General features: G+C 38.0%; 1 protein-coding gene across 1 annotated transcript in view; it reads right to left on the bottom strand.

Moving 5' to 3' along the window:
* Positions 1-22286, bottom strand: part of ICE1 (interactor of little elongation complex ELL subunit 1) — a 73227-nt gene that overhangs the window by 3019 nt on the left and 47922 nt on the right. The window contains exons 14-18 of the mRNA XM_002808424.4: positions 21388-21556; positions 18617-18777; positions 13119-13309; positions 10804-10910; positions 412-510 (exon numbers count right to left, since the gene is read on the bottom strand). Of these exons, the coding sequence (XP_002808470.4) occupies positions 412-510; positions 10804-10910; positions 13119-13309; positions 18617-18777; positions 21388-21556 (727 nt within the window). The remainder of the gene's footprint in view (positions 1-411; positions 511-10803; positions 10911-13118; positions 13310-18616; positions 18778-21387; positions 21557-22286) is intronic.

Raw genomic sequence — 22286 nt, 5'->3', positions numbered from 1 at the left:
TCTCCTGATGATGCTAAGTACTCTGTGATACCTGTGCATCACTGATTTCATTCCATCAAGACACAGCTCCACCCAGGAGGCCTCGCAGAGAGCCCAGGTTAAGTCACTTGTCAGGGATCACACAGTGCAGAGTTTTAGAGGCAGAATGTTAGCTGCCGGAAAAGAGAGTTTCTTCCTCCTTAGGGAAGTAGCGCCCAACAGGGCAAACGACTTTCATTTAAGTAAACAAACACCACCACAAAATCCACACACACATTCCAATATTAATGCTGGAAGGTTTTGCAAATATTCCCTAATCTATGAGGCAGCAAGCGAAGCACAGAGCACAGCACACAGTAAGGACCCCAAAAAAGGTTTAACTGTGAGAAACACAAGTTACTTGAAAGTAATTTTACTAGATGTAAGTTTTACCTTCATCGTGAGCATGCTGTATAAACATACCGATGACCGAACTAATATTTTTCACAGCAGATGGAAATCCTTCTTTCAAACCCAACTGGCCTAAACGACCTAGGGGAAACAAAACAAAATGGAAACAGTCCAGTTAAATGTTGATTAACTTCTCCTCAGAATTTAAAGGTTCATTTCTCTTACAGGAGGTGATCAAATGCCTCATCATTTCTTCTTGAATTCACCTATGCAGATGATATACAATGTGCTGCTCTCCAAGTTACAATGGAATAAACAGAAGTTAGAAGAAAGAATGGTTTCACTAGGACCAACGTGAAACGCCTGACTTCTATTAAATTAACAGATCCAAGATAAGACTATGGTACCACCAAAATACGTATTTTTGGTCTGACTTTTGGCAACTGCTATTATACCACAGAGCAGTAATTCTCAAATGTAGTCTGCAGAAACCTTAGAGTCCTCTAAGTCAAACTACTTCACAACAATGCTAAGAAGTTCTGTGCCTTCCTCCCAGTGCTGACATGTGGTCTGATGGTGGAAAAGCCCCAGCAGATGAAACTACTGGACTCTGAGTGCAAGTCCAGACAGTGGCACCTCGCTAAATGGGAGTTACTCCCCATTGCCAGGTGCTCACAGTCAAAAGCCAAGTTCACTTTGTCGCAACTACTCTCACTAAACCTGGACCCCTAAACACAGAACTCTGTATCATGCTGTAGACGGCACAGGAAGCACTCCCCCGTACACTGAGTGCACTGGCTGTTGTGAAGAAATGCACTTATCCAATTGTTTGTGTTGTGAATGAAATCAGGCGCCCTTTTTCTCATAGGACACCACTTTTGATTGAAAGAACTGACAAACGATGGCTAACTGGAACAAGGTAGATTTTTTTCAACAATAAACAAAGTGAACCTGTGACTTAAAGGAACTTTATCCTCGTGGTCAACAACATTTGAGCTTTTAAGCAAAATTAAGTTTGGAACAATTTTCATCAGCTACTCTGAGCTTGACACCTTTACAATATTTAAGACTTTTCTGTGATGAGACTGGTGACATTAAACGTGTTTTTTGGGTATTGTTGGCATTTGGAATATCTATGTCAATTATTTTCCAAGTGAATAATGCAGGTTACAAAATCATAACTGGGCAAAAGGATCCCTTTGACATTTAAGCTAGCTCAGTGGATTCTAGTATAACAAGGTACAAAAAGTTCACTGCAGCATTTCAGATTTCACACTTCAAGTAACCTTTAAGAAATTACTACTTGTTGAGTTTTATTGTAGTATCAAAAAAGAATATCCATATTTGAAAAGGCTAATAAAAGATTCTGCCATCAACGACATACTTGTATGAGAATGGGTTTTCTTCATATATTCAGTCTTATGTATATGAAAAACACATGAGACTGAATGCAGAACAGATGATGAAAAATCAGCCTCCTTCTATCAAACCAGACAGTACAAAGGTCTGCAACAAGGCAATGCGATTCTCATTATTTTTTGTTTTGGAAATATAGTTCTTTTCATTAAAAATGTCGTTTATGGGTTCATTACTGTTCATTTTAAATGAATAACTAAATAAACAATTTCTCAGTTTTTAATTACTAACACAGTGAATACAGATAGATATAACCTGGAGTAACGACAAGTTCTTTGAGGGTTCTCAATGATAACTAACAGGTACGAGAACCAAAGATCCAAAGATTGAGATCACAGGGCAACCAAATTCATTAGAGGCTAAAGCAAGCAGAATGGCATCATTCCCCCCATTCCTCTACACTTGGAGCCTTCTCTTACTCCAGGAGCTCTCCTATGGATGAGAATTTGATTCAAAGTGGAATCCTGTTCCCTCCATCCAGGCAAGTCCTCATCTTCTCTTGACTCTTAAGTAGGAGGATTGCGAAACATATCTTGGATGTGCTTTTACAACAATATCATATTGTATGCTCAGCGTTCTGTGTTCACATTCTCTCTCAATACTACAAACGTCCCACAGGTCTATATGTGAATCCAGTATGAGAGTTTCATCTCTATTTTAAATGTGGAGAAACTGACGCATGGGGCACTTAAGTAATTTGTATTACTTTGTAACCTCTACAGGAACTAGCTTAGTGCTAGGTATGTGCAGCCTGAATATTGTGATACATAGCAAATGCTCAGTAAATAATTACTGATCAAAGAATATGAGGATAACTCCCAATTTAAGATGACACTGTAAATATCTGAATAATTTCTGGGGAGCCTAGGAAATTGAAAAGCAATTTACTTCAGAAATCAGAAATTTCAGGTTACTGACCACTTTCAAATATCTCTTTGCAATTAGATTAAACTGCTAACAGCATACCACTGGATCTGTCCTCTGAAACAATCTACCAGGGATATTAAATGTAGGACTAACAGCAGAGAAAGGGATGTGCATCCAACACAGCTATGGCATTATTCAATCATGGGATGTGCATGCGTTCCCAGGAAACATATAATCATGTTATAATGGATCCCTTTCTTTCAATTAAAAGCGCTTAATGAAATTCAGTTTTATAAGCGATTTAAATTAATGGAGCTAAGGAGTAAAATAAGAGGAAATCATGAGTCTAGTAGATGATTTGGGGAAAAAGACTCAATATACGATGACGCAACACAGATGACAGATTGGCTATGATGGAGGAAGAGCTCCCCACAGAAGGTATGTGAGGATGCCCAGGGCCATCCAGCTGTATTAGAATACAAATAAGAAATGTGGAGCGAATCTCAACGTCCACGACAATGCAATCCCCAGCACTGTCAAGGGAGCTGGAGGAGAGCTGAGGCCTGCACACAAAGTAAGTCTACAGGACAGACCCTTCCAATAAACACTAATTAGAAGATAAAGACAGCAGGGTTTTCATTTAAAATTTTGGATGCAAGTTTGCAAAGGAATGGTGAGCTGACACAATTTCGAAGGAAAGCTAACAGATTTGCCAAGAGAACGGATAGAAATCACTGAATAATGGCTACTTCAGTCTGACCTGCAGAAACCTGACATGTGACATAGTCTTTTTCTAGCTCTAGGTTCCAGTTAATACCAGGAGGGGCAAATTATTCAGGATTGTAAAAGCTCTTTGGGGCAGAAAGATGGTATTCCACAACTTTACACTCCACTGAATCCAGTGGTAGGCAAATTTCTATCCCAACTTTGCTACCTTTCCACTGTATGGCCTCAGACAAGGACTTAATCTTTCCAGGCCTCAGCTCTGCCAAGAACTGAGCACTGCAGTGAGATGAGTTTCTGTTCTCCACCACATTTCTGTGACTCTAGAGCAATTTGAACATTCCACAAAATGCTTTTTAACAGTTTAGCATTAAGGTAGGTTGGAGTTAAACCCCATGTACTAATCCTGTGGCCATTTGCCGTTAGCAATGCTCACACCTGTATCCAACATTAGAAAACGCAAGTCTCACTGATATAAAACTTTTTTTATTGTCCATGGAATAAAAATCTCATTAATAGGATGTGCAGATTTTGAATTAAGAACAGACAGAGGCCGGGTATGGTGGCTTACACCTGTAATCCCAGCACTTTGGCAGGCCAAGGCAGGCAGATCACCTGAGACCGGGAGTTCGAGACCAGCCTGACCAACATGGAGAAACTCTGTTGCCACTAAAAAAAAACTACCAAAAGTTAGCCGGGCGTGCTGGCACATGCCTGTAATCCCAGCTACTTGGGAGGCTGAGGCAAGAGAATCGCTTGAACCTGGGAGGCGGAGGTTGTGGTGAGCCGAGATGGTGCCAGTGCACTCCAGCCTGGGCAACAAGAGCAAAACTCCGTCTCAAAAAACAACAAAAAAAAGAATAAAGACAATTCCTTTATTTTATGAAGATTAGTGTATGACTTAAGTTAATATCATTATATCACTTTTACTCAATTTTTTAGTCAAGGTCAGATTCAGAAATGGCAAGAAAGTTCACTAACAGTTTCTCCTTAGGAACAATTCAAACTCCCAATCCAGATGACTGTGTTTTTGTGTGTATGTGTGTGTGTTGGGGGGTGGGGGTATTAATGTCACTTCTGAGAAATCTGCCCGGCCTAAACAGCAGGCCTCACTCACTTTCACCCCTTGCCCTCAGCCCACACCACTATCCTTGTCACCCAGCAGCTGCCTGGTTCTGAGTCCCATCTCCTGCATATAGTGCCACGGCACCAAAAGGACAGGCAGCACCAGGCTCTGCTGCTCCTCTCCTGTGCTGGCACACCTGTGCACACGTGGCGGCCCGCTAGGTTGTGCTCCAGCCTCCCCACATCCATCTGGCTCATGCACACGACTTCATCAGCAGACCTGAGAAGGGCTTATTCTTCCTGACTTTGCTCTTATTTCGACATTACGCTAATTATCCATCCTCTGAACTGCTTTTATATGTTTATAAGCATTTTAGTACATGGTATTGTCAATTATATATTATGTTAATTACACATTATTCTTATTCTCTATAACATATAATTGTATTGTATATCACTCTTAATTGTATAAGTATGCATATATTACTCTAAATAATACATATTATTGAAGTCATAAATTATTTGGCTCTCAACAGCCAGAATTTTAAAGATTCAAAGAATAAACTAGACTTGATTTGAATAAAATGACAAGCCATATTTTCTCCCTACAATTACACATCCTTCTTTTTAAATAAACTATTAACATGTTCTTAATTCACATATTTTAAGGTACATATTTGAAAGTATATAATCTTAAATAGTTTTCTTTAAAAGAGTTTTGTGACATCTAAATGAAAGGTAAAGTACAGTCACAGGTTGCTTAGCCAGGAGATCACATTTTAAGAAATTCACCTTTTAGGAGATCGTGTCCTTGGACAAACATTATCCTAGAGTACACTTGCACAAATGCAGATGGAGTAGCCTACTACACACCTAGGCTATATGGTGCAGCCTATTCATAGGCTACAAATCTGTACAGCATGTTCCTGTACCGAATACTGGAGGCTTTTGTAACACTTTGGTAAGCATTTGTGTATCTAAACATAGAAAGGGTACAGGAAAACAAGGTGTTATCATCTTCTGAGATCACCTTCTGGTATGTGCTCCAGTGCTGATGAAAACAGTGTTATGCGGTGAATGCCTGTGTATACTATTTTATTTATGGCAATCATTCTCTTTTCCAAACCCATTATTTCATGCGCATGCCTACAGAGCTTTGCAGACACAACCCTAACACTATCAGAACCTCGGAAGATGGAGCCTGAGAATCTGTGTTTTTTAAAAAGCTTCTCAGGCAATTTGGATGGCCAGCCAAATCTGGTAACCCCAGAAGATAAACACTAATTAGAAGAGACACTGGAGAAAACACCAAGATAAATCACATGTCCAGCTGACCCTCCTCTAAAACGCAAAGAGGCTGCTTCCGCTGTTGTACGAGGCTGTTGAGCACAAAAAACACAATCTTCACTCATTTCCTCTCAAGATTAACCAAAACAGAAATACAACCGCTAAAACAAGAACCAAAAAATCACCATATTTTAAAGTGTAACTTAAAAAAATATCCTATTGTTTTGAAAATTCCACAGATTATCTAGGATAACATATATATTTACACCTTAAAACATCTCTTCTGATTTTTTTTAACTCTCAGAAAGATTTCACAATTTAGAATGAGTCAAAAGCATGAGCATTTTTTCCTGAATTCGTAAGAGAAGCTGCTGCTGAAATCAGCATTTCCAGATACACGGATGTCACCTAACTGCTGGGAATGCCATCACTGACCCTCCTGTGTTCCCTAGTGCGCCACAGCTAGAATGGAAATTGTTGTTGAGGGTTATCTTGAACTGAGGAATTCAGCAAAAGTTTTGAACCTGTGCACCACGTGGCATAGTTTCTTCATTTCCACTTCTGTGCCTCTGTTTATCTTCTGATATATCTCTTCTGAATTCCCAGTCTTTGGCAATCATTTGGTTCTCCTATCCTCTTGTTTGGTAACTTATCTCCAAGTGTATTTATTGGTTATTTCCAGTGAAATTTGGTGTCTACTTTGTAACCAAGTTTTTGTCTAGAACCATTTTATTTACTCAGGGCAATGTTGCTATAAGTGCATGCAAAGCACACACAGAGGAGGAATGCAAATTTGCCAATACAGTAACAAAATTCACAGGGTATTTCCTACTGTGATCTATTTTTAGACTCACTTATATAACGTATTCTCAAACACTAACCTTATTTCAAATGATGCTATCTGTGAGTTTTAATTAAGAAAAATCCAAAGATACTTAAAAGTCATAACTGTCTTCAAAGTATCTAAGGGCTATAATGCAGAAACTGGATGAAGCTTGTTTCATATTCCCCAGGGGCAAAGAATACATGCTGCAGATACAGAAGTCAGGTCAAAAGAGAGCTTTCTTTTTAAAGTTCTAGGATACACGTGCAGAACCTACAGGTTTGTTACATAGGTACACATGTGCCATGATGGTTTGCTGCACCTATCAACCCATCAGCTAGGTTTTAAGTCCCACAGGTATTTGTCCTAATGCTCTCCCCTCCCCTTACCCCCCATGCCCTGACAAGCCCCAGTGTGTGATGTTCCCGTGTCCATGTGTTCTCACTGTTCAACTCTCACTTATGAGAACATGAAGTGTTTGGTTTTCTGTTCCTGTGTTAGTTTGCTGAGAATGATGGCTTCTGGCTTCATTCATGTCCCTGTAAAGGACATACACTCATTTTTATGGCTGCATAGTATTCCATGGTGTATTATATGCCACATTTTCTTTATCCAGTCTATCACTGATGGACATTTGGGTTGGTTCCAAGTCTTTGCTATTGTAAACAGTGCTGCAATAAAGATACATGTGCATGTGTCTTTATAGTAGAATGATTTATAATCCTTTGGATATATACCCACTAGTGAGATTGCTGGGTCAAATGTTATTTCTGGTTCTAGATCCTTGAGAAATCACCACACTGTCTTCCACAATGTTTGAACTAATTCACACTCCCACCAACAGTGTTCAAGTGTTCCTATTTCTCCATAGCCTCACCAGCATCTGTTGTCTCCTGACTTTTTAATGATCACCATCCTAACTGACATGAGATGGTACCTCATAGTGGTTTTGATTTGCGCTTCTCTAACGATGAGCTTTTTTTCATGTTTGCTGGCTGCATAAATGTCTTCTTTAGAGAAGTGTCTATTCATATCCTTTGCCCACTTTTTGATAGGGTTGTTTTTTTTCTTGTAAATTTGTTTACATTCCTTGTAGATTCTGGATATTGGACTTTTTTCAGATGGATAGATTGCAAAAAATTTCTCCCATTCTGTAGGTTGCCTGTTCATTCTGATGGTAGTTTCTTTTGCTGTGCAGAAACTCTTTAGTTTAATTATATCCCATTTGTCAATTCTGGCTTTTGTTGCAATTGTTTTTGGCATTTTAGTCATGAAGTTTGCCCATGCCTATGTCCTGAATGATATCGCCTAGGTTTTCTTTTAGAGTTTTTATGGTTTTGGGTTTTACCTTTAAGTCTTCAATCCATCTTAATTTTTGTATAAGGTGTAAGGAAAGGTTCCAATTTCAGTTTTGTGCATATGGCTAGCCAGTTTTCCCAGCATCATTTATTAAATAGGGAATCCTTTCCCCATTGCTTATTTTTATCAGGTTTGTCGAAGATCAGATGGTTGTAGATGTGTGGTGTTATTTCTGAGGTCTCTGTTCTGTTCCATTAGTCTATATGTCTGTTTTGGTACCATGCTGCTTTGGTTACTGTAGCCTTTTAGAATAGTTTGAAGTCTAGTGTGACACTTCCAGCTTTGTTCTTTTTGCTTACGACTGTCTTGGCTATATGAGCTTTTCTTTGGTTCCATATGAAATTTAAAGTTTTTTTTCTAATTCTGCAAAGAAAGTCAGTGGTAGCTTGATGGAAATAGCATTGAATCTATAAATTACTTTGGGCAGTATGGCCATTTTCACGATATTGATTCTTCCTATCCATGAGCATGGAATGTTTTTCCACTTGTGTCCTTTTTACTCGAGCAGTGGTTTGTAGTTCTCCTTGAAAAGTTCCTTCACATCCCTTGTAAATTGTATTCCTAGGTATTTTATTCTCTTTGTAACGATCGTGAATGGGAGTTCACTCATGATTTGGCTCTATGCTTGTCTATTATTGGTATATAGGAATGGCTGTGATTTTTGTACACTGATTTTGTATCCTGAGACTCTGCTGAAGTTGCTTATCTGCTTAAAGAGTTTTTGGGCTGAGACAATGGAGTTTTCTAAATATACAATCATGTCATCTGCAAACAGACAATTTGACTTCCTCTCTTCCTATGTGAATACCCTTTATTTCTTTCTCTTGCCCGACTGGCCTGGCCAGAACTTCCAATACTATGTTGAATAGGAGTGGTGAGAGAGGGCATCCTTGCCTTGTGCTGGTTTTCAAAGGGAATGCTTCCAGCTTTTGCCCATTCAATATGATACTAGCTGTGGGTATGTCATAAATAGCTCTAATTACATTATGTTCCATCAATACCTAGTTTGAGAGTTTTTAGCATGAAGGGATGTTGAAATTTTATTGAAGGCCTTTTTCGGCATCTATTGAGATAATCATGTGGTGTTTGTCATTGGTTCTGTTTATGGGATGGATTACGTTTATTGATTTGCATATGTTGAACCAGCCTTGCATCCCAGGGATAAAGCTGACTTGATCATGGTGGATAAGCTTTTTGATGTGCTGCTGGATTTGGTTTGTCAGTATTTTATTGAGGATTTTCACATCGATGTTCATTGGAGACGTTGGTCTGAAATTTTCTTTTTCTGTTTCGTTTCTGCCAGGTTTTGGTACCAGGATGATACTGGCCTCCTAAAATAAGTTAAGGAGGATTCTTTCTTTCTCTATTGTTTGGAATAGTTTCAGAAGGAATGGTACCAGCTCCTCTTTGCACCTCTGGTAAAATTTGGCTGTGAATCCTGTGGTCCTGGGCTTTTTTGGTTTGTAGGCTAGTAATCACTGCCTCAATTTCAGAACTTGTTCTGAAGTGGTCTATTCAGAGATTCTACTTCTTTCTGGTTTAGTCTTGGTAAGGGTGCATGTGTCCAGGAATTTATCCATTTCTTCTAGATTTTCTAGTTTATTTGCATAGAGGTGTTTACAGTATTCTCTGATGGCAGTTTATATTTCTGTGGAATCAGTGGTGATATCCCCTTTATCATTTTTTATTGTGTGTATTTGATTTTTGTCTCTTTTCTTCTTTATTAGTCTGGCTAGTGGTCTATTTTGTTAATCTTTTCAAAAACCCAGCTCCTGGATTCACTGATTTTTTTTGAAGGGTTTTTTGTATCAAAGACATCTTTCTAATTAATAGATCTTATCACTGATAATTCTGCAGGGCCTTGACAGCAGCTTGTTGAAGACGAGATAGAACAAAAAAATAAGTAAAAATAAAAATAAAGATTCGTAGAAGATAAGTAAAAACAAAAACTAACAATTCGTAGGAAATAAGGAGAACCAAATGGCCATTGAGGTCCTCTTTAAATATGAGATTAAGAAGGATCCATGTTTCATTTAAAATATTTTTAAACAATCATTTAACTTCTGTAATTCATTTAAGTGACCCTTAACAGGCAAGTATGAAAACATTGGGGCAGGTGGTGTGAAGATATCCTGGATATAGTTTGTGTATCTGTCCCCACCCAAATCTCACATTGAACTGTAATCCCCAGTGCTGAAGTTGGGGCCTGGTGGGAGGTGTCTGGATCATGGGAGTGGATCCCTCATGAATGCCTTGGGCCATGCCTGTGGTGAGCAAGCTCTTACTCTTGAGTTCACAGGAGATCTGGTCATTTAAAAGTGTGTGACACCTCCCCACTACCCCTCATTTGCTCCTGCGTTACATATGTGATGTGTCTGCTCCCCTATCACCTTCAACCATGATTGAAAGCTCCCTAAGAATGCCCCAGAAGCCAAGCAGGTGCCAGCACTCTACTTCCTATAAAGCCTGCAGAACTGTGAGCCAATGAAACCTCTTTATAAATTATCCCATCTCAGGTAGTATTTTATAGCAATGCAAGAATGGCTTAATATAATCCTTATTTTAGAAACCAAATGAAACTACAATATAATTTATAGTAACTTATATATCCTAGTGTTTATGTGTATTAGTATTAGCATCTAAAAAGAGCTCAATTATAACTAAAATGTACTAACATGAAAAATCTTAACCTCTGAAAAAGATGAATAAAACATTATAAGAAAAGAGAAAGAAGACTGACTTAAAAGCACAAAAGTATCTACTCTGATGGTTGTAAAATCAGTCATTACGGAAAATTTTCAAAGTCAACATATATTATTATACAGTTACCCCCCATCCTTGCACGAAGATGTCATCAATAACAAGAAAAAATAATAATAAAACAGATAACTTACCAATCAGCCTCAGTATTGAGGCTATAATAATATCAGGAGTATACGCAATGTTCGCATGTCCTTTTCTGTATTTTATCCACTTATCCATTACAGGCCACAGCTCCTTACTATAAAACAGCAACATGAAAAGATGTATGCTCATCATCACTCAAATAATATTAATAACTTATCTTATAAATGATCCTTAAGCAATCAGTGAAAGAGGGTAATTGCTAAGGATCTAACATTGTAAGTTCAAGTGAGAACAGATACTGGATGCTCACATCTTCTCCAACAGCATGGCTGTGCCCACGCTAGCTTTAACATGGCTGGAAATTCAGTGCTTGCATCTTATTCTAACTCTTCTGAACAAGGCTTTGGACACAGAAACTGAACAGCAACCCCAATGTCCCAGAACTAGGAAGTGGCAGAGCCTCAGTTTTCACTTGGACTCTCCAGGTGCAAAAGCAGCCCCTGTGTTTTAAAAGCCAAGTTACCTGGCAGGATCACAGACAAATAAAGCTGTGCATGTAAAAAGGAGCTAAGCCAGAGGAAAATGGTAACTTCAGTAATCAAGTAGCACTTTAGATGGATAAAAGAAACTTTCCACTGACTGAAAACAGTGCCAATTCCTCTTTGTCTTCTATTTTTTCAAAAATGTATCTAATTCTTTCATGGCATTCATAAAGTATCACTAGTAAAGTTTATTAGACAAAAGAAAAATGATAATTAAAAGCACACCAAACTCAGTCTCAGATCATTATTACTCTTCTAATTCTGTCTTTTCTTCTAGATACTCCCCACTCTCCATGGATGTAAACAACCTGTAGAGAGCCACCAGCGCTGAGGAAGGGAGCAGGGTCTGTAGTTGCTCAGGTAGAGATCCTCATGTTTGCTGACATCTTCACCATGAGTGCAGGGATCGTGGACCAAGTATCTCTGACGGGCACCAGCCCCGGCCTCTTCAAGCGTAAGTGGGGCCAACAGGGCCCCTGCCTCGTGGGTTCCCATGAGGATTCAGAAAGCTGAGGCCCACAGTAGGCCCTGACACATCATTATACAGACTGGCACTGGACAAACTGTTCTGTCATTTTCTTATTTAGTAACAGACTGGGAAATACTTTTCCATGTCAATACATAGTAATCCATTCATAGCTATGTGTTTTAATATAGCTATCATCTCATAGAGGAGTGCCATGATTTGATTCCTTACTGTCTGACATTCAGATGTCTAATCTTCCCTTAGTGTCAAGATGATGAACAAGAGTAACACACATCTTTGGACACACATAGATCCTTGGACAAGGTAACTTCCACAGCTTCAAGTATCTCAAGGATATGGATTATTAAACCTTTGATGCATCCTTTTTAATGTCACCAACTCCCTTAAACCAGCCTTTCTCAGCCAGGGTTCCACAAGAAAATTAAGACCTACAGAAAAATTATTTGAGTGACAATTTTCTCCATTCTCCCAGAGATGGTACAAAGCTATTGCCAGAATTATAAATGCACAGAGAAAAGTTAATTTACTACATATAATGAATGCCTGGGAGCTTAATTTTCTCCCAGGTGGGAGGAGCTGCTAATTTATAATTCTGAATATTTCTCTTCCCTTTAGGTTTTGTGAGTATCTGTATGTTACGATAATGATAATTCCATTCAACATACATTGGCCAGGTGCTCCCCTTGTGTGGGCACTGTTCCACGTGCTGGGGATACGCCACGAGCCAAACAAGGCCACCCTCTGCCCCTCCAGAGTCATTTCTACTGGGGAGAGATGATAACAGCAGAATTGAACAAATAGTAGTGACAGGTACTAAAGGAAAATAAAGCAAGAAAATGTGATAGTGATAAAGGTAGCTTCTTTTATTTTTTGAGACAGAGTCTTGCTCTCTCGCCCAGGTTGGAGTGCAGTGGCGCAATCTCGGTTCACTGCAAGCTCCACCTCCAGGGTTCACGCCATTCTCCTGCCTCAGCCTCCCAAGTAGCTGGGACTACAGGCACCTGCCACCACGTCCGGCTAATTTTTGGTATTTTTAGTAGAGACGGGGTTTCACCGTGTTAGCCAGGATGGTCTCGATCTCCTGACCTCGAAATCCACCCACCTCGGCCTCCCAAAATGCTGGGATTACAGGCGTGAGCCACCATGCCCGGCCATGATGAAGGTATCTTAAGGGTAGTTTTATTAACTCTTACAAAATAAAAGCAGCGTCATTTGTAAATGTTTCATCTGCCTTACATGCTTAAACAATAAAAATTATTCAAACCACAATTCAGCATTCAACAACTCAACCTCACAATAACACATCTTTATTTAAGTTAGTAAAATAACTAACCTTATGATGTTATCATGTGTCCAGATCCATTTCTGATGGCAGCAGAGCAGATCAATGGCAAATATGTATTCCCAAGTGTTATCACTTAGGTCTTCACCAAATTTTTCACTAGATTGAAATTCTGTTTTTGGACATAACTGTATGGTCAAAAGCAGCTTAGAAACCATGAAGCCAACATCTACCGGGGCATTCTAGCAAATGAAAAGAAATAAAATAAAATCCGGAGTTTCAAATATAATGTATCTTACCTTAGTTATCTAAAAGACTATAATAAGCATTCGATGACTAATCATTTAATCAGAAACAGCTTTTCAAAACAGTTTGATCATGTTTATCTTAGTCACAGAATGATGACACAACAGGAGTTGGATGAGCCAGATTAAAAAGCTATATAGGCAGGATGCAGGATACAATCAGGCAGAAAAGAACTTACCTGTAATCCAGATAGGAATGCACAGTTTCATCAACTCAAGAGAATTAAAGTTAGGAAGCTAGTTATAATTTCAAAAATAAACCTCTAAAAATTATTTAAATTCTATTATTTTTCTGACATTGAGTATCAGTCTGCCTTTTCAAGAAATTCATAAAACTGAATCAGACAGTAACGGATTCTTACTTCTGGCTTTTTTCACACCTGTGTATAATGTGTTGTGATATTTATCCATAGTGCTACATGAAAGATAGTTTGAACACTTTTTACTACTGAATAGTAACCAATTATATGGATATATTACTGTTTATCAATTCACTTTTGACTACTGTTAATGTTGCTATGAATATTCATGTACAAGCTTTTGTGAGGATGTAAATTTCACTTCTCTTGAAAATACCTAAGAGTGGAACTCCTGGGCCTTTGGCTAAGAAATGGTTTAACTTTTATAAGAAGGTGCCCAACGATTTTGCAAAGTAGTCATGCTTTTTCATGTTTCCACCAGCACTGCTTGAGAGTTTTATTATAAAAACAATACACATATAATACTCAATATACGTAATACAAGAAAAGGCTTGGGCTTGGAAATTTGCTTTATTACTAGAAGGACTCAGTAAGTGAGCCTTTCAGAACCTGTATCCTGAAAGGGTCTAAGTCTCAAGGTTTCTGTAAGATAATCCATAGCCAAATCATGGTTCAAAGTAATATACCTGATAACCAAAACTCAGCCAGAATGGTAAATATTTCCCACTGAGAAAAATCAGTGACTTTGCAACCTGAGGAGATGCAAAAATAAATTTTGATATGAAAGAAACCAAATCCATATATTCACTTTTTTGAGTATCCATTTTACATTTTGCAGTAATTGTGAACATGGGATGATCGGCATGTATACAATACATGTTCCGTAAAAGTGCTGAGAATCTCCTGTGTTTCAGGTGTGGCTGTAATTGGAAGTATTTGGTATTAGAATCATAATTTTAATTAGACATGTTTAACAGAATGTAATTAAGTTTGTAAACACTGTTTGAATATTTATTACAACTCACATTCTACATTCTCAATTTGACTTTTTATATTCAAGAGTTGCTTAAGTGCTTAGGAAGATTATGCTTATTAGATTTGAAGGCCTACTTTAAGTGTTTTTGAAGAATATATCTTAGGTTTATGAATATGTTTAAAGTTTTAAGATAATTAATGTACTGATATTTGTAAATAAGATAATTTAGGAAATGTTAATCTGTTAAATACATGAGTTAACTAACATTAATCAATGGCCAAAGTGAACACATTCTTACTTTGTTAACAATTAATTGATTTATAAATGAAACAAGACTCATGAGTTTAAAGGTTTTTTAAAAAGGTTTATAAATTTACAACTTTAAAATTCAGCAGTAATTTAAACCAAGAAGTCACTTCTACACATAGAGCATCCTTAAAGATTTTATCAACTGCACCAGAAAAACTTGCAGGAGGAACCACCTTGAAGAACCCAACACAGGGAAATACTTCCCACCATGGTTACAGCAGGAATCGCTAACTCATGATTTTAAAAACTGAAATAATTTCAAAATTTACACTGAAGATAATACTACTTTGTTAACTAGCAGTATTATATTTAATAAGTTGCCTTCTATTTCCTAGTCTAGGAATAATCCCATGGGGGTTTCTTCTTTAATTTAGTAATGTATTGATTTTCTGATTCTGAATTCTCCTTGTTTTATCAGGATAAACTCTATTTAGTTATAAAGTATTATTCTTTGAATACATTACTGAAATCTCCTGTTTAGTGACACTTCTTATATCTAAGTGACTCACTAAAAACTGGCTTTTTCCTTCTTATAGCATTTTTAATTGGGTTTTATTATTAGAAATGAACAGAAGGCTTTCAGTTTTTCCTCATGCTTAAAATAGATTACAGTTACTTGGTTCTTTAAAGATTAGATTAAAACTCAGGTGGAATCTATACATGTCTTTGTACAGAAAAGTTTTATCTTTTCAACCAGTCTTTTCAAGTTTTCTACCCCAAAGCCAATTTTGATCATTTGTATTTTGCTAGGAAATCACCGTTTCCAAATCTACTGCAGAGAGTCGTCTTCTCATTCTGTGTCCTATGTGTCCACTTTCCCATTTCAAATCTTCACTATTTCTGTTCTTTTCTGTTTCTGCTGATCTGCATTGTCAGCTAAAAAGCAGTATTTTTATCTTCTATGTGTGTCTGTTTCTTTTCCACTTCATTACTACTATCTCCGAAAATTTATTCTTTTTCTCTGGTTCCCTTATTATATTTCTAATGTTGAAGATGAGTAGCAGTTAACTTCATTTATTTTCTGCTAAACAACTAAGACATTTAAGATACTTTAATGAGTACATGTTTTCCAAAAAAGCTAGAGATCTTTGATTCTGAGTTTACTTTTTCATTGACTTTTAAGACTGTGATTTTACTTTTCGTATTTTATTTGTTCCCAGATTGTCTACAAATGTATGTCTCAATTTCAAAGTAAACGTAAATATTTTGAAATTTTTTTCTGTTAAATTTTACTGAATTATTACCAGGGAATTTTGAGTGTGAAATCTTTACTTTTTAGAAACTAATGTTTTCATGTGGTCAATTCATCATTCATTTGTGTAAATGTGTCACAGATATATAAAAAATATTCTTCATACACATTTACTTTTTTTTTTTTTTTTTTTTTTTGAGACGGGGTCTCGCTCTGTCACCCAGGCTGGAGTGCAGTGGCCGGATCTCAGCTCACTGCAAGCTCCGCCTCCCGGGTTCACGCCATTCTCCTGCCTCAGCCTCCCGAGTAGCTGGGACTACAGGTGCCCGCCACCTCGCCCAGCTAGTTTTTTTTTTGTATTTTTTAGTAGAGACGGGGTTTCACCGGGTTAGCCAGGATGGTCTCGATCTCCTGACCTTGTGATCCACCCGTCTCGGCCTCCCAAAGTGCTGGGATTACAGGCTTGAGCCACCGCGCCCGGCCCACATTTACTTTTAAATTAATGAATTGTACTATGTCCTCATTTTTGTTTACTAGATGTTTAATTCTGTAAGCAAGCATTTGAAAATCCTCTAATATAATGGGGTTTTATGCCCCAAGTATTTCTCCCTTTCTTAAAGCTTTGACTATGTATTTTTATTTGACACAATACTTAGCAAATACATTTACTAAAATGGTATGTTCTTCATAAGTAATGTCTTTTTAACCATACCCTGCTTAATTCCGAACAGGTGAAAGGAGATGGGCTCTAGTGTGCAAGCGGAAAGACCAAGTGACAGCAGGAGCAGCCTGGGCAGATAACATTCTGAAGGCAGGTAACCCTCTAGAGGCAAGTACTCTCCAGAAACAGGTAACTCTCTAGGAACAGGTAACCCCCTGGAGGCAGGTAACCCTCTGAGAACAGGTAACTCTGGAGGCAGGTAACTCTCTGGGAACAGGTAACTCTGGAGGCAGGTAACCCTCTGGGAACAGGTAACTCTGGAGGCAGGTAACCCTCTGGGAACAGGTAACTCTGGAGGCAGATAACCCTCTGGGAACAGGTAACTCTGGAGGCAGGTAACCCTCTGGGAACAGGTAACTCTGGAGACAGGTAACTCTCTGGGAACAGGTAACTCTGGAGGCAGGTAACCCTCTGGGAACAGGTAACTCTGGAGGCAGGTAACCCTCTGGGAACAGGTAACTCTGGAGGCAGGTAACCCTCTGGGAACAGGTAACTCTGGAGGCAGGTAACCCTCTGGGAACAGGTAACTCTGGAGGCAGGTAACCCTCTGGGAACAGGTAACTCTGGAGGCAGGTAACCCTCTGGGAACAGGTAACTCTGGAGGCAGGTAACTCTCTGGGAACAGGTAACTCTGGAGGCAGGTAACTCTCTGCGAACAGGTAACTCTGGAGGCAGATAACCCTCTGGGAACAGGTAACTCTGGAGACAGGTAACCCTCTGGGAACAGGTAACTCTGGAGACAGGTAACTCTCTGGGAACAGGTAACTCTGGAGGCAGGTAACTCTCTGCGAACAGGTAATCCTCTGAAGGCAGTAACCCTCGAAGCAGGTAATTCTCTGGAGGCAGGTAACCTTCCAGAAGCAGGTAACTCTCCAGAGGCTAGTAACCCTCTGGAGCAGATATGTATGTGGTTGCTGGTATCCATCGGCAGGAGGCGGGACGTCTCTCCTGACACAAAATGACAGACTAGAATTTATGACAAGACCTCACATGAATGTACTCTGTTGTGTCTAGATAGATTGATGAAGAGATCATTACAAACTTGCTTTTCAATATTTACCTAACTTTTGACCACCAAAAGCTCTTTCCGTTTTATAAAAAATAAAAGCCTAACAAATACTAACTTCAAAAGTAATAATAAAAAAAGGCAAAACAGCATATAAAATTCTGCTCCACACATAAACCAAGGGGAGTTTTTAGCAGAGGAAATACATGCTCATTAAAAACAAAATAAAATTTAAAAATCATTATCACTGGCTTCAGTACCTCTTCTTGAAGTCTGCTACTGGTAGTTAGATTCTCATTAGATAAAATGAACGAATGAAATAAAATGAGGAAAGAATACCCATCTAGACACACTTACTTTAACATATCAATAACTAAAAATAATAAAAGATAACACGGGAACAAAGTAGTTAGCACAAAAACAAATTCCATCAACTAGAAAGAAAAATAAAGCATATTAGATTTTTTAAAGTCCTAATAGGAAAAAACTGAAATACATAATTTTGTTTTACCTAAGTATCTACTGAAGAACTGAATCATTCTGTAGCTTCTCTGAGACTTTTAAACATATATACCTACGTGTGGGTTTCATCAGTCACAAATTAGTGTACAAAACAAACTGTTAATTAACACAATCCTTTGGTCTACAATTCTTCCTTGAATGTCTCATGCATACTTAATGAACAAAATGAATAAGCTTAGGTTAAACTGATTAAATTTTAAAAGATTTAGAAAGAAGAAAATGCCTATGAACTAATATAAAACTAAATACACAACAAAATAGTAACATCTATATAATATCTAAAAGTAAGGTACTGTAAGAAATAGAAATAAAGCTCACCTTTTCCCAATTAAGAAAAGCTCTCAAGCAGTTCAGAACCTCTCCTTTAGCACGTTGCCTGGCAACTAACTGCATTGCTTTATTAATCACCGATTGAGAGAGAAATATATCATGCCACATGTTTGCAATAAACAAAGTTAATTTTTCAGACTCTGGAAAATCTATGAGAAATAAAATACAATAAATCTTTTATGTATGATCAAGTGAATAAATTGCAAATTAAGAATATATTGTATTAATTTCACTGGTGCCTTGCAAGGCATCCTGCAATGGAGGAAGCTGTAAATGGGGAGCCCAGATGAGGCTCCAGTCACAGTCATTTCAAAAATCCGTTCTCGGCTGGGCGCAGTGGCTCACGCCTGTAATCCCAGCACTTTGGGAGGCCGAGGCGGGGAGATCTCCTGGAGGACAGGAGATCAAGACCATCCTGGCTAACATGGTGAAACCCTGTCTCTACTAAAAATACAAAAAATTAGCCAGGGGTGGTGGTGGGCGCCTGTAGTCCCGCTACTCGGGAGGCTGAGGCAGGAGAATGGCGTGAACCCGGGAGGTGGAGCTTGCAGTGAGCCGAGATCCCGCCACTGCACCCCAGTCTGGGTGACAGAGGGAGACTCCGTCTCAAAAAAAAAAAAAGAAAAATCCATTCTCCAACTTCCTTGTTCTCAGAATTATTCCATTTGGTATGTGTCATTATAGGCAATTTTTATGCATTACATAGGTTTTACATTATATTACATAGGTTTTTATGCATTACACTTACTCATTGAACACATAAAGCTTCTGATTTGAAGAATTTTTTAAATAAATTCTAGGTGACAATTCTTTTGTTGTAAACACTTTCTCCTACATTCTGACTTTGTCTCTTTTTAAAAAATCAATTGAAGTGTAGTCTACAGACAATAGAATACACTCTTTTAAAGTTCAATGAATTTTGACAAATGATTAAATCCACGAAACCACCACAACAGTCAATACCATCATCCCAAAAGTTCTCTCGTTCTCGTGCTCTGCAGTGAATCACCTCACCCCAGATACAGAGAAGTCATGATCTATTGTCACTCTACATTAGTTTGCCTTTTCTCAAATATTTATTAATGGATTTGTGTAGTATGCACTCTCTTCTGTCCGGCTTCCCTACTCAGCATGTTGGTCTCAACATTCATCCATGTTGATGCATACATTGGTAGTCTATTCCTTTGTATAGCCAAGTAGTATTTAATTGCTTGCTTGATATATCAAAATGTTTTCCATTCACTGGCTGATGGACATTTGTTTCCAGTTATGGGCTCCTATGAGTCAAGATGTTATATCCGTGTGCTAGTTTATGTAATGATGTAATGATCTAACTCTGTGTTTCTGCTGCATAAGTGCCTATGAGTAGAATTTCTGGGCCACAGGATAAATGAATGTTTTAATTTCATAAGAAGCTGTCAAGAGCCTTCCAAAGTAAAGATTTTTATCCTGTTTGCTGTACAATCACATCTTTTTAGTTTTCTTTGTCCTGCTTTATCTATCACTGACACACCTAAGAATAGGTAGCTCAAAGCATAAACTCACTGCACTAAACTTGATCTGTTAATTTCTGAATCCTATGTTTATCTGGTGACACTTCAGAGTAGAAACAAGACAAATAAATTATCTCCTTACAGAGTATACAAGCTAGAGGAGCAGAGAGACAGCAAACAAAATATTTAATCTTTAAGAAGTGGTTAAGTGCCATGAAGGCAAATAAAGAAAAATAAGGGATCCAGGATGACTAGGAAGGTATGTGAAAATGGAGTGAAACACAAGAGTTGAGGGAAACAGAGCAAGAAAGCTGTCAGCACAAAAGCTAGAGCTACGAATGGGCCTGTTGTGGTTGAGGAAGAATAAGAAATCCATTGTGGTCTTGGCCGAGCCCACACCCTGTTCCGTCCCACCACCCGCCAACTGCTGAACTTCATGTGTGTTTTTGTGATGTGACAATGGCCTGTCAGTCCCCCTGGACAACTGTACCTCCATATGAATGTAATCACCACAGAAATCCTAACATTCACTCCATAATGATTTGTTGAATAAATGACTGAAAAAGTAAACAAAGAAATGAAGTGGGTGAATGAAACACTTAGCAGCTTCATTCACAACAGTAAAAGTGATGGATATACTCAATTATCCTGATTGATAAGCCCCATAAACATGGTAGTCAGAGACTGTAAATGTTTAACACTGAGATAAGACTGATATGGTATTAGGTTTCATATGTATATCATCTGATTTTAAAATACTGATGATTTCATACAGCAAAGAATGATTTCCAATCTGATCCACTAGTAGGGATGGAAGAAACAGTAAAGAGAAAAGAGAATTACAGGACAACCCTCATATCACCATCTCCTTTCAGCTTTCTGTCATCTACTTCTTTTCATCAATTCCATCTTAAAGTTGCTACCCTTTCCACCTAGTGGTACAGCAGTTTGGCTTGTCACTTAAAGTATCCCTCCCACATTTTACAGCAACTATATCTAATTCTAAAGCAGCTGCCCAGGGCACAGAACAAATACACAGTAATGAGAAATACTCATTTATTTATAAGTGGAAATATATGTGCTGATATAAGTAAGCCCTACTAAAGACCAGGTGCAGCTGGGTATAGCTAAAGCTATTCAATGGACAAAACATAACATTATTTTAAAAGACACACAGTAATCACAGAGCTGAAAATATAGACTCCAGTATAAGGGGAAAAGGCAATCATATATTTTCAATACAAAATTGTCACAATCTAAGCATACCTTCTTTAAGTAGGCTGTAGCAAAACAAGCGAGCTCTTTCCAAGTCTCCAAGTTGCCGACAAATACCCACATACACCCTGCAGAGGGCATGAATGTAATTGTGGTCCATAGATATCTTCTGAATTTTTAGTTCTGAGAGAATAGAGTGAAGCAAGCACTCTGCTAAATGCTGGATTGAAAAAAAAATTAAAATGGCAATGTACACTCATATTTATCTTTAGCCTACCAAAGATTATCTAAAAGTTACAAAACTTAAGTATCTATTGAAAAAATAAAACTTGCACTACATCAGAAGGTAGAGCACAGTAATAACTGGTAAGAACTTACCTAGCATGTAAGTCACGAGAATCGAGGTCGGGGACATTGAAGAGATCCCCACACCTGTCTGTTTCCTACGGTTGGTAATGCTACAGATGCCAGAATGCAAGTCTCAAAAGACCTAGCTGCACACTGTCACTACCTCTAGTCAAATAAATCATAATTTCTTGGGTTTTGCCTTATGTAATCTGTGTATGTGACTGCATGAAATACAGTATATAATTTTACTGTCATTCTTGTTTTCTAAACTCTAATTTACTCTACATACTGTTTAAATTTAAAATACTAAGTAACATTTTTTGTCCTAAGAGGAGCATTAAATAATTTGATATATGCATTCATTTCCTTTCAAAGTGACTTACAGAGCTCCTTATGCTTTCTGCAAGTAAGCAATCTAAAAAAATAAATATTTATGCCAAAATAACTCCAAGTAAATGCAGATAAGCACTAAGTGTGATCCATCTAGCACTAGAAGTCATCCATGCAAGGTTCCAGTGGATATTTAGAAAATATAGAACTATAAAAGTCCTAATAAACTACATATTTAAATTTAAACCATCCCTTTTTTCCCTCTCTTGACA

This window comes from Macaca mulatta, chromosome 6 (assembly GCF_049350105.2).
Source record: "Macaca mulatta isolate MMU2019108-1 chromosome 6, T2T-MMU8v2.0, whole genome shotgun sequence".
In the NCBI taxonomy this organism is placed as follows: domain Eukaryota; kingdom Metazoa; phylum Chordata; class Mammalia; order Primates; family Cercopithecidae; genus Macaca; species Macaca mulatta.
The sequence above is the reverse complement of the archived record's forward strand: the minus strand, read 5'-3'. Positions and strand labels throughout refer to the sequence as shown.